The sequence below is a fragment of the Elephantulus edwardii genome, unplaced genomic scaffold (assembly GCF_000299155.1).
Source record: "Elephantulus edwardii isolate Elephantulus edwardi_28Jun2011 unplaced genomic scaffold, EleEdw1.0 scaffold00004, whole genome shotgun sequence".
NCBI classification, from domain to species: domain Eukaryota; kingdom Metazoa; phylum Chordata; class Mammalia; order Macroscelidea; family Macroscelididae; genus Elephantulus; species Elephantulus edwardii.
This window is the reverse complement of record NW_006399754.1, coordinates 38,528,454-38,542,105: the sequence shown is the minus strand read 5'-3', so window position 1 is coordinate 38,542,105 and position 13,652 is coordinate 38,528,454. Positions and strand designations below refer to the sequence as shown.

General features: G+C 49.5%; 1 protein-coding gene across 1 annotated transcript in view; it reads right to left on the bottom strand.

The window, feature by feature from the left end:
• The window catches only part of NBEA (neurobeachin), a 924,058-nt gene that overhangs the window by 165,235 nt on the left and 745,171 nt on the right, over positions 1 to 13,652 (bottom strand). The window contains exons 45-47 of the mRNA XM_006879639.1: positions 13,432 to 13,549; positions 12,718 to 12,820; positions 1,930 to 2,045 (exon numbers count right to left, since the gene is read on the bottom strand). Of these exons, the coding sequence (XP_006879701.1) occupies positions 1,930 to 2,045; positions 12,718 to 12,820; positions 13,432 to 13,549 (337 nt within the window). The remainder of the gene's footprint in view (positions 1 to 1,929; positions 2,046 to 12,717; positions 12,821 to 13,431; positions 13,550 to 13,652) is intronic.

The following is a 13,652-nucleotide window of genomic DNA, read 5'->3' as shown; positions in this document are numbered from 1 at the left end:
TGAAGGGGGCCTGGGGGGGTCCTCACAGGGGACAGTGTGGTGGAAGTGGGTCTGGGGGGGTCTTCACAGGGGACAGTGTGGTGGAAGGGGGCCTGAGGGGTCTTCACAGGGGACAGTGTGGTGGAAGGGGGCCTAGGGGGTCTTCACAGGGGACAGTATGGTTGAAGGGGGCCTGGGGGGTCCTCACAGGGGACAGAAGGTGGGCTGGAGGAAACCTTTAAAATTATGACAGACAGAACAGTGTGTACTTAATCTGTTCACAAAAGCCATCCCTTTCATAAATGATAGTGATAATTTCTTCTGAATGAGTAGAAATATTCAGGTTCATCTATCTGCATATATTTATGTATATATATGTACATATACATATATATATATATATATGTAAAGAGTTTGAGATTGTTAACAGCTTCAGTTTTCTTGGCTCCACAGTCAACACACTTGGTAGCAGCAGCCTGGAAATAAAACAAAACTAACTGCATTGGGAAAGTCTGCTGTCAGGGACCTTTCCAGAGTACTTAAGAGCAACACTGTCAGTCTGGAGACTAAGGTGCTCCTGATCCAGGCCATGATCTTCACAATTACTTGTTATGCATCATAAAGTTGGACAATGACTAGGGATGATAGAAGAAGAATTGATGCCTTTGAGCTGTGGTGCTTAAGAAGAGTATTGAACGTACCATGGACAGCTAGGAGAACAAATAGATTCATACTGGAGAGGGTGAAACGAGGCTGCTCCTTGGAGACAAGGATTCTGAAGCTCCATCTGACATACTTTGGACACGCTGCAAGGAAGGACTAGTCCTCGGAGAGGGATGCCATGCTTGGGAGGTTGGAGGGACAGCGAAGGAGAGGAAGACCCTGGATAAGATGGCCTTAGTGACTGGGATATTTGGGGTGGGAGTGTTCAAGATGATGAGCCTGGCTCAGGATAGAGCAGGGTTCAGAGCTGTTGTTCACCAGGTCACGATGGGTTGCAAGCAACTCGATGGCACTTAAAAACAACAGCGTGTGTGTGTGTGTGTGTGTGTGTGTGTGTGTGTGTGTGGTGTTGTTGTTGTTGTTATTGTTGTTACGTTTGGGCGTCTGAGAGGAACACCCTCCAGGTTCGGACACTGCTGCTGTCCTTCCAATGACCTGCTCTGGGCCCTCTCTGTGAGTGAATAAGGAATGGGTGAACTTGGACTGATTCCCTAGAGCACCAGTGGCTGAAGCCGTAACTGCCAGGTAGACATGCATTCACAGGCACACCGAAGTGACTGCTGCCTGAGGCCATGTGACCGGAAGTGACCACAGCCTGAGGCCGCGTGGTCCTGGCCAGCTCGCTTGTCTCAGGGGTCTGCCTCCCTGCCGGCTCACGGCAGAACAAACACCAAGGGCCTTGGCTGTCGTAAAGGCAGCATGCTCTCTGGGTGTCTTCCTCTGGTGATACAGGTACCAAGGTCATTGGCAGAAGTGGAGTGGTGTAAAGTGAACTCTGGGAGGGCAGTTGAGCCCTGTATGCAAGTCTAGAAAAGTGTAGGTAACCTCTGACCATGCGCACGTGGCAGAAACAAAGCTGTGTCCTGCTGCTAACCGACACCATGGGTGCCTGGGTGGGATCTCATCTCACACTGTCATCTGTCCTCAGGGGGCTCTGACCAGGCTGGTCAGCACGGCTGTGAGCACACATGAGCTGAGGCTGCAGGGTGAGATCTCACTGCACACTCGGCTTTCCACACTCCCGAGGGGCTGCTGCCTCGAGCAAACTCAAGGCTTCGTACCAGCAAACACCTGCACAAGTTAGGGTGAGCTCCAGGTGGGGACAGTGTGAACAGCTCCAATTCTGGGCACCAAATTGGGGCCCACAGAAAAAGTGTGTCCACACAAGTCACGTCGCGAAGGAATATGACACACAGATGCTACACGTGGGTGGGGGAGCAACCCTACCTGCTATGGTGTTGAGGAACATCAGGTACTCGAAGTTGGAGATCTCCCGGCGCTGCCAGCGCTGTGTCATGTTGGATGACTTGTACAGCTGCCGTGGGGTGGCCAGTGAGATCCTCCTGCAAGGGGGACACCATCAAAGGTGGCCTGTCAAACGGGCCCTGCTACTACCCACCCACCGTGGGACAACCTCCCCCGAAGCAGCTCACACCTCCCTTTCGTTTCTGATTCACCCTCTCAGACAATCTGTAAGACATCCAAGAATCATCTTTGTGCACCAAAGCAAGCTCCCTGGTGGGTGCTGCGACCCTGGAGGGCACAGTGGGGCTGACCCAGCAGTTCTGAGGCCACCCCCTTGCAGAAGCAGTCTGTCCCTCCTCCCTCCTGAAGAGCAGCTCGGTACCCTAACAGGCTACACCACTTGGGTGCCCTCCTCAGAGTGCAGCTTTGCTTACAATTCTTCACGTGAGCTGATCAGAAAGGAATTTGGGGTTGCATATTACGGCTGCATATGTGCATTTCACAAGGGAGCAAGAGCAAAACAACGGGCAACTCAAAGTAAAGTGAGGAGGTCTACTTTATGCCAGGAGGTGAGTCAGGAAGCTGGTTTTTATCGTGTGCCGTGAAGTGGGAACTGACTCAGCACTGACCCTTCAGTAGCTGTAAACCACAGGAGATGGCGCTTTCCCCACGAGCTAGGTATGTATTCAGGTACTGTGATGTTAGCATAAAAGCTGACCTTTTATTTTTTTACCCATTACAGTGAGCCCCTGCTGGTCTCCAGCTACTTTAACTGCAGACACACGGTCTTATGAATCAGCAACAGCTGTGGGACTAGGAGAAGGGAAAAAGCACTTCCCACACCAGGTGGCAAGACTAGAGGCAAACAAGAATTGTGGCAGCAAGAACTGAGGGAGACCCACGGGATGGTGGTAGAGACTGTGGCATTGCTGTGGAGAAACTGTGGCAAGATGTAAACAGAGGAGTCCTGAGATAAAGGCCAAAGATAAATGGTTTTGCTGTTCTTGCTGGATAGACTGAAGGAGAAGCTGACTTAGACCTGCTCTGAGGCAAACGTTGCTGGATGATTTGGGTTTGACCGCTAAACTGAAACCTGAGCCTGGACTAACTGAGGAACTGTGCCTTGGAACTTGGCCTAAAACCTGGACTCACAGTGGGTGATATTCCTTGCCTCCCCCACTCTCCAGCTTACTTTCCTACTAAAACCCATACCTGACAAGAAGTGGGACTGCTCTGCCTGCGCTGCTCCCACAGTTATTTGGGGAAAAAACTGCTGTCTAGCTTGACCATGTAGGAACTCTTAACTCAGACAACAGGGAGGTCCTGGGCACCTCGACGGAGGTGAGAGCCACTTCCAGAAGGGAGCAATAGGCTTCCTCCTGGGTTGTTCAGGTACTTTGGGGGGAAACTGCTGTCAGGCTACCAGCCTTGCAGGCCTCTGGCCAAGAAGGGAGAGCAAGAGGGAGACTTGGTGGTCGGCATAGTTGTTCAACTGCTTAGCTGCTACCTGAAAAGTCAGCAGTTCAAATTCACCAGCCACTCTGAGTGAAAACGCCTGGCCAGGATTTCTAGCCTCAGTGACCCTGGGGGGGCAGTTCCACTCAGTTCCTCAGGCTCGCTGCCGGCACAAGAGGAGCACATGAAGAGATGAGAGATTTTGTTCCAAACTGATGCTTAGGTCTTGTCATTTTTACAAAACAGTGATTTTTAAAGAAATTTTACAGAAAGCCTGGGTTTTCATTCATTCCCTGCTGTCCAGTTCCCTCCTCCCTCACCCTCTCTCTCCCACAGTCCACGATGCAATGCACAATGCACGACAATCTTGTTCCAGATTGGTGCTTACATTTTGATTCTGTAGATCAATCTCATGAAGAGAAAAACTGGGAACTAGTCACCTCATAAAACCAAACCCATTGACTGCTGAGTAAATTCCTACTTCTGGCTTTAGAAGCCAAAGATCTGAACAGGAGCAGACAGCCATCTTTCCCCTTACAGAAGCTTGTAGGTTTGAACTCAGAGTTAACAGAACAACAGGTAACCCAATATGCCCCCAGGGCCAGGGCACTCCCACCAGTACTCCCACTAAATGAAGTGCTGGTTGTGTGTCAAGTTGATTTCCACTCACCATGAACCAAGAGACACAAGAGAACTTCCCCACAGCACAGGCTGGAATCTGCCTGGGCCTAAGAACAGGCCTTTTCCCTGTGGAGTGGCTGGTGGGTTTGAACTGCTGAACTTAGCAACTGATTACTTAACTATGGTGCCACCAGGGCTCTGTTAGGATGAGAGTTAAAACTCAAACGCCCTGCCATAGGGCCACTGCCAATACACAGCAACCCTCCATCAGGTTCTGAGGCTGTGGATTCTTACGGGAGGAGACCTTCCTGAAGCACAGCTGGTGACCTTGAACTGCAGAGGACGCTCAGCCTGTTAGTGGTAGAACATGTGTGGACTGTGATCTCGAGGGTTAATTTTCCTGGCCGTTGACTGTGACTCTACCATGTGTATGGGCAGGAATGTGCAACTAGATGTGTTAGTCCACCCACAAGCGGACTGGCCAGTCCTTCCATTAAATTCAGGAGATGCAGCAGCCGTACTTGGGAATCTTACCACCAGCAAGGTAGCAGAACACATGGACAGTGCACATCTTTGGGGACCAAAACTCCCTGCACCACCCAGATTGGGACCTACAGGAGCTGCAGCAGAGAACCAGAGCTGACCCTGTGACTGGCACCTCGAGGAATCATGAGAGCATGGGAGGTTTTGTGTTACTGATACTGTTGATGGGGACAGTTCCCGTGTGTGAAGTTGATCGAGATGAGGCATGGCTGTGTGCATGTGGACCCTGTCTTTAATGGAGAGCTAGGATCCTTTGTCTGAGTTTGTTGGAGGACTGAGACGGGTGGGGGAGATGCCATAGTTGGTAGGACTAATAGAGCTTTTTAACACTGTCCCAAAGCCATAAACAGAGGGCCGAAGGGTCTGTGAGCACATTTTGGAAGCTGTCCTGACTGAGAAATGTATCCTGTTAGCTTCCCTAATGAACTCCATAATCGTGAGCATGGTTCTGTATGGTCTATAAGCTATCACAATGGGTTTTTTAACCAGAATAGCAGTAAGATTGGAATTAGTAGAATAGGGTGCAGGAGCATGGGAGGGCCTTGTCTGACCTCAGAGGAGATAGTTTTGTACTGTGAGTGTTGTTGATGGGTACAATTCCCATTTGTGGAGTTAGCAAAGGACAGATTAAACCATCTCCACACTGGCTTGCTGTTTTAAAGGCCTGTACCACCAGAGAGCTCTGGAGGCATAGTGGCCAGAAGCTGTGCTCCAACCCCAAAGGCACACGGTTTGAGGCCAACCAGCCACTCCATGGGAGAATGAGTAATTTTCTTCTGTGCAATTAACTGTCTCTGAAAACCCACTGGAGAGTCTGCTATGGGTAGGTTTTGACTCCACAGTACAGAACAACAGAACCACATGACACCAGAGTTCCTCTTTGGGCTGTACCAAAAATTCCCTGCTGTCAAGTAGATTCCAACTCATCAGAACCCTCCACTGTGCTTTCAAGGCAGAGCCCTGGTGGCCTGGTGAGTGATGTGTTAGGCTGATAACCAAAAGGTTAGTCGTTTACATTCACCAACCACTCCATGGGAGGAAGATGGACTGTCTCCTCTTGTAAAGATACCCGGCTTTGGGAAACTGAGGAAGGGTTACAACACGTAGGAATTGATCGACCACAGGGCGCTCTGGTGGTGCAGGCTGTAGGCGGCAATGCAGTTCACCTAAAGGCTTTAGAGGTCTGAACCTGCCTGTGGCTTCTTGAGAGACAGATGCACAATCTTCTCCTGTACAATGTACAGCCTTGGAAAGCCAACTGGGCTCAGTGGTCAGCTCTGTGTCTGTTTCACTATTGGAAAGGACAGACAAGGAGAGGAGGGAAGGAAGGTCAGAGAAGAGTCAAGGAGTGTAGCTGATGGCAGCCTCTTCACATGGTCGATCTTGTGAACACACCAGGTCCAGTCCCCAGGAACAGTGTAAAAGGAAGCGGCTCACCAAACGCAAAGCAATCTGACTGCAGGGGACACACAAATCAATGAGTGATTGGTATGGAGTCTAGAAGATGGTCATGCTGGGTGATGCCTTTCTGTCTCCACACGGGCATCATCCTCAGAGGGTGAAGACTAAGAAACGTGCCACCATCATCAGCACACTGACTCATCTAAATAAAGATTTCCTAGCTCCAAAGTGGGAGAGGAACCGCATTGTTTTAAGAATGAAAGGCAAAAATGCTATAAACTCAAACAAGAAGCACAGTCCTTAGCATGGAACGTGCTCAGGAAAAAGGATCTCAGGCTGTTGACATGAATTCCTTGGAAACGTATTCACTACACGAGCCAGCTGAACGGAGGCATCCCCTCCCTCTCCAAAGGCTGCTCATTGCCAACCATCTGATTTATTCGTGTGGTCTCTAAGAAGTGGCTTCAGTGACTTCTCAAGTCAATACCGCTGCTTGTGAACTTGATACATTAGCACAGTCACTGAAAAGTCAGTCTGGTGTGGGCTTAGATAATCTTCCTGGTGTTGGAGAAACTCTGCTTAAACTGACAAATCCCAACGTTAAGACAAACTGTATCCTAGACTTTGATCAGTCCAAGGGATTCCCCACTAGAGGGCCTTTGCTTACCGCATCCAGACATCTTCCTTGGCCTTTGATGTTGTTGTTGTTATGTGCCGTCGAGTCATTTGCAACTCATAGTGACCCTATGTACAACAGCCCTAAACCCTGCTCTATCCTGTGCCAATCGCATTGCCTTTGACACACCCATCCCGATTACCCCAGTCACTGAATCAATCCACCTCATAGAGGGTCTTCCCCTCCTGCGCTGTCCCTCTACTCTACCCAGCATGATGTCCCTCTCTAAAGACCTGTCTCTCCTTACAACATGTCCAGAGTATGTCAGACGAAGCCCCAGAATCCTTGCTCCAAGGAGTAGCCTGGTTTAACCCTCTCCAGGATGAATCTGTTTGTTTCCTTGGCAGTCCATGGTACATTCAGTACTCTTCTCCAGCACCACAGCTCAAAGGCATCAATTCTCCTTCTATCCTCCCTAGTCGCTGTCCAACTCTCTGATGCATAACAAGTGATTGCAAAGACCATGGCCTGTATCAGGCACACCTTAGTCTCCAGAGAGACACCGTTGCTCTTGAGTACTTTAAAGAGGTCCCTAACAGCAGACTTTCCCATCGCAATAAGTTTTTGGATTTCCTGGCTGCTGGTGCCAAGAGTATTGACCGTGGAGCCGAGCAAACTGAAGCTGCGAACAATCTCAATCTCTTCGCCATCCATCCTGATGCTACCGATTGTTCCAGTGGTGAGAATCTTTGTCTTCTTGACATTGAGCCTCAGTCCATACTGAAGGCTGCAGTCCTTGACCCTCTGCAGTAAGTGCATGAGGTCCTCCTCAGTTTCAGTGATCAGGGTTGTGGCATCTGCCTAATGCGGATTGTTGATAGATCGTCCACCAATCCTGACACCACGCTTCTCCTCATAGAGCCCAGCCTCTCGGATAATCTGCTCTGCATACAGGTTGTCTCTAAAGTAATGAGACTTCATGTACCAAGCACATGTCCACAAATGTGTGTGTCCAAGCATCTACCCATCATCATCCACTCACTAGCTTTATTAATTTCTCTACTGCCTTCATCCATCCATCCATCCATCCATGCATCCATCCACCCACCCATCCATCCATCCATTCACCCATCCAAACATCCATCCATCCATCCATCCATCCACCATCCATCCATCCATCCACCCACCCATCCATGAATCTACCCATCCCTGCATCCATGCATCCATGCATCCATCCACCCACCCATCCATCCATCCATTCATCCATGCATCTATCCATCCATTCATCCACCCATCCCTATTTGCATATCTATCCATTGATCATCTATCCTTCCATCTATTTTCTATCTACTGTTGTATTGCTATACAGTCAGCTCCAATAAGAATAACAACAGATCAACTACTGCAATGCAAAGGTCAGAAATGCCCCAGAATTTACCATTAAACCACTCCATCAGTCTCAACATTAATAGTTCTTCACCACCTCGAACTTCCCAGCCCTCGTTTTGGGGATTGGCAATTTGCCAGAAGGTCCCTAGGAGCTCACACAGCTGTGGAGGACACAGCTGTCCCAGGAGAGTTAAGGAAAAAAGGTCAGAGAGTTAGAGATTCAGACTTCACTGTGGGATTTCCAGGCACCGCCCACATCCCCAGAGGAAGGAGGGTTGGCCACCCAAGCCATGCCTTTTTAGCAGGGTTGAGGCAGCTGAATGACACCAACTGTGCTGTCCCCAGTGAATGAAAGGGGAGTGATGGTATTCCTAAAGACAGTGGTCCAGGGAAGCTGCACTGGAAGCGACAGACCCACTACAATGCACGACGCATCCATCACTATTTGTGTATTTCTCTATTCACTCATCTATCCTTTCACGATTTTCCATCTTCTATTGAAAAATCCACTGCGAGCCACTGATGAGTTGGTTCTGACATGACAGCACATAAGAACGTTCATTTACATGGACAAACTTCACCTGATGGACTACACAGTAATCAGAAAGACAATGGCCATGGAAAGACACTTTGGAGAAGTTCAATCCCAGCACTCAAAAGTCAGCCAGGTTACTATGTAACAGCCTTGTCATCCTCACCCAGAAGTCAAAGGCTGCGCCACGTGATGAGAACCAAGCTGATGTCCATCGTAGGTGAAAGGGCACGTGAAGGTGTGATACCATTCAGGTCAGGCAGGGTTACAGCCATGGAAGGGCGTGGTACCTGGCCATCAGGAACTGCCTAATCACCTCTAAAAAACAAGGCTGCTAAGAAAGATTCCAGAGGCGGGGGATTATTTTTAAAAAGAGACAGATTCTGAGTGATAGCCATTTGTGAAGTGATTGATGCCAGTGTCTGGGGGAAACTCCTTAGCTGATGGTAAAGCAAACACCTTGAGGAAGGAGAAAGGCAGGAAGGTGTCCTGTAAGCCTCGATTCCATGCGGTCAAGCCCGGTGAAATAAATGCATTTCCGTTTTGAGAGATTAAATGCATCTCCCTGTGACGCTGGTTTTCTAGAAGTACTTCATCATCTAAGGTCTTCAGTGGACCTGGCCCCGGGGCTCACCTTTGTGCACGTGCTGGGCACGTGCCTTGCTCTGCTGGACTGGTCGGGGCAGCGCGACGGTAGCTGAGGGGGTCGCCAGCTGAGCTGACGGGGTCTCACCTGCCATCAGCACCGTGCCGGGTGCTCCACCAGTGGAGACACGCAGGAAACCACGTATTCTCTGCTTTCAGCCAGGATCCATCTGGCATGAACAAGGACGTCCCTGCGGCCACAGCCTCTTCTGAACCATGCTCAAACGTCTGGCAGTTCTCTCTGTACTGTTCTGGCCACTTCTTGATGGTTTCAGCAACATTTTGCTTCCATCTTGATATTAATGATACTGTTTGGTAACTTCCACATTCTGTTGGGTCACCTTTCCCAGGAATGAGAACACTGACCTCTTTCAGCTAGGCAGCCATTCTCCAAATTTCCTGGCACAGCCTGCATCTGTCATCTGAAACATTTCAAACAGTGCTGAGGATTGCTGGGGCCTTAGTTTCTGCCAGTGCCTCAGTGCAGCGTGAATGTCGTCCTTAGTTATCACTGGCTCTTGATGACATGGCACTTCCTGAAATATTTCCATGTCAGCCAACTCTTTCTGTATTGTGTATTCCTTCCACCTCTTTTTGATGCTTCCTGGATCACCAGGATTTCCCCATAGAATCTCTGTTATTATAACTCAAGGTTCAAATTTCTTTTTCAGTCCCTTCAGCTTGAGAAGTGCTGAGCGAGTTCTTCCCTTTCACTCTCCATGAGGTCTCTGCACACTGCATTAGCGTAGCTGGCTCTGTCTTCTTGAATGCCCTTCGAAATCTGTCCAGCTCTTTTATTTGGGCATCTCTTATCTTTGTCTGGCTTCTCAATTATCCAGTGCGATTTCTACGGTCTCTTGTTATTGTGGGTTTTTCTTTCTCCTCTGTAATTTCAGGGACCATTTGCTCCACTCATTTTGACTGACTGCCAGCCTGGGCTCTGCCTCTAGAACTACTTCTGTTCATGTTCCTCTAAGGCTCATCAGGTTTTCAGAGACTTGCTATTTCAGAAGTGAAGGCCAAGCCTTCTTCCTAGCCCGTCTTACTCTGGGAGCTCCACTAAAACCTGTCAACGCTGAGTGACATCTCCGGCATTTGAAATACCAGTGCTACAGCTTTCAACATCACAACTACTCACCTGAACAGCAAACTGACAGACAAGTGCCTTTAAATTAAAACACTGATAAACAAGCAAGAATACAGAAATCCAAATTAATGGGAGTCCTTAAAAGATATCATGGCTCCTTAGAGGCCACAAGGGCACCTTAGAAGACACTGGGGCTCTTAGTAGTCACCAGGGCTCCAAGAACCCATCAGGGACCCTAGGGGACACTACGGCTCCTTAGAAGACACAGGGGTTCCTTGGGACACACGCGGGCTCCTTGAGATTCCTTTAAACCTTCCCAAACTGAAAAGGGAATTCCGGTTTCTCAGTGGTACAGAGTTGAACTGTCAGCCTAAAGGCACACAGTTCAAATCTACCAGCTGCTCTGTGAGAGAACGCTGGGCAGTCTTCTTCCGTGTGATTTAGCGTCTGTGAAAGCCCAGCAGAAGGTCTACTATGAATCCTTAGTTCCAATTTGATGGTAATCAACAGTCAGAATAAACTGAGAAGGCCAAGGAGATATCCTTTGGATACTTTTTGGTACTTGGACAACATTGGGTAAGAACACTGTGTGTGCGCAGCGGCCGTGGGCACTTTGTGGTCTTGAGCCAAGGAAAGTGTCTAATACTCCCGAGCCTCTGAATCAACATCAAGAGTCCTCTCTCCACATCCTCTCTGTTAAACAAAACAAGGTAAGATCTTCGTGTTGAAGTGACACATGGACCCTAGTGATTTCTGCACATCCTGACTATGTGGTCTACTTGGACAACTAATATCTTTCAACAAACTAATATTTCAAAAGTGATGATCTCAAAACAGCAAGATAAGCATTTGTCCAAGGATACAGCTGAAAACGCAGTAAGGGGCAGGACAGAAAGAGGAAAAGGAAGAAACAGCATGGAGCACCAGTGGGAAGAGGGTGACCTGAGGGCACAGCGGAAGCCAGAAAACAGAACGTGTGCCCGCTGAGGGGGACAGTAGTCCACTCTGTAAATGTCACTCAAAGCACAATCCATGCTCACCAGGATCAAATAAACTGCCAAGAGAAAAGGCTTACCAAATTATTAAAACGGCATTTTCACTAGTGATCCTTACATTGTAATTAAAAGGTGAGGGGTTCCAATCCAGCTGCTGAAAGATGGTCAATCTCCTTGGTAAAGACCCGCAGCCTTGAAAGGCCTTGGAGGGTCCCTGAAAGATGGAATGCCTCTCCAGCAGTGGATGGGACATTCATAAACTCGAAGAGTTGTATTATTTTAGAATAAAAGTACTTTTAAATAGCATTTGTAAAAACAAAATGTATATTCTATTACAGAGTGAGCAAGTAAAAACATCTTGAGGTTTTTGACATGTTTCTTGTAATATTTAAACAACCAAAACTTGTTTTAATTACGGTCTACAGGTGGACAGTTGGTGAAGGATAGGAAAACCCTTGACCAGGTGGATTGACATGGTGACTGCTGCAATGGCCTTCTGTGTGTCAGGAAGGATGAGGATAGGTCAGGACAGAACAGGGTTTAGATCTTTTGTTGAAAGGATTGCTATGAGGCGTACTCGACGGCACCTAACAACATCGGAGATCAACTTAGAAAAGACCTGTCCCACAGGGTCTGCAAGGCGGGGAAATGTCCTTCTTAAGACCCTCCACCGGATTTCAGCCAGTCCGCTTTCAGTGAACGGCTGGCTGGATGCACGGCACAGCACAAGCTGGGCCTCAGCGGCACGCTGCAATTACACCCTCATTATGCAGACAGGGAGCTGGTGGCGCAGTGGGCAGGGGGCGGTGCTGGGGACTCCCATGTGGTAACCCTCTGACAGCTCTGACAGTGGCTCCAAGAGGAAATTCTCAAAAGCGCCTGGTTGGCCTGATATTCTGGTGGTTTCGTTGTCCAGAACATTCTGACTCTTATGACCCCAAGTGCTGAGGGGACTGTCCCATCAGGTTTCCCAGGCTCCTCGGGGGTCATGGGGCCAGGCTTTCCTCCAATGGGGTGGCTGGTGGGTTTGACCCTCTGGCCTTGTGGTTGGCAGCTAAATGCTTATCTGCTGCACCACCAGGGCTCCTTCTTAATCTCTTGGATATCAGCTTCCTTCTCTGAACTACAGTTACACAGGAGCTCTGGGGGCAAAGTCTGTGGGAAGGTGTCATGCTAAGCCCAGGTAGCACCCTATCCAGCAGTTCAAACTGCCCAGCAGCTCCATGGGGGAGGTGGACAAGGCCCTCCCTGGGAAGGTCCCGCCTCTGAAAGCCCTGGAGGCTCAGCTCCTTCCAGCTCCACAGCAGGGAAGGAGGTTGTCTAAGGCCTGTTCTCTCTCTGTCTCTGTCTCACTCAAATGATTATGCTAAGAAAGGAACTGGCTCAGCTCTTGAGCTGCTCCAGAAGGTGTGACCACGCCGCTGCTTCCGTCATGCTGAGACTCAGTAAGTTAGCACATCACCGAAACGTGAACACACGACCTTACCTGGCCTGCGGTAAGCCGTAGCTGGTCCCGACTCCAACTCGCGGCAAGCTGTATACAACTTTCTTCACTGTTGCTTGATCCGGGAAATTAAACATGACCGAGGCTGCAGTGGAAAGAAGAACAGCGCTTGCAAAGCCACGAGAGCTAATCGGGAGTCTCAACAACCATCCTCGGGCTCCCACCCTCGTTTCTTTAAAGCACATCATCGTGCGCGTCAGCTTCCGGCCCAACCCCGGCACCTGCCATCTTTGGTATCAGACGTTTTGCATTTAAAAATGAGTCTTAATAAAAAGCCAGCTCCCCAGCGAGCTGGTGCATTGACCGTGTCCCTGGGGCAGCAAGTGAGGCTAGAACGGAGCTGGCCGTGAGGGAAGGCCAGGGACGCGCTGGCCACGCAGCATTTGCAGGGGCCTAGCAGCTATGTTGGAGGGAGCCCTCCCTTTGGGCTCTGGTGTGGTCATCGTCCTTTCCCCAGAACCATTTTTACACCATGACCAGGTCTCTGGGACGTAAACCTGTCGGTGAGGAGGACAAGTGGACAGCTTTCTCCAAGGGAAATGCGGACCCTGCACCCACACGCTCATTTTCCTTCTTTGCACTCTACTTCCATGAGGGCACGGCAAAGGGGACCACGCAGAGCGGACAAGCACGGCCCTGGCGTGGCCTGTCCACAGCATGAACACATTTCATTCACACGTCTGTGAGTGGACTTACTTCGGTTGGCCATGAACACCTCGAGGGCAGTGTTCTGTAGGAGATAACGTCTAGAAAAGACAGCTCGGATTTCGCTGAACATCCATTTCCCGTGAAGTCCCTCCGTGTAGGCGAGAACCTGGAATAAATGACACAGCCTGGTCAGCAGGACGGTGGGACTGACACGCACTTGGACAGCTTCAGAGAGCAGTGTTGTTACTGTTGTTATGTGTGGTCGAGTC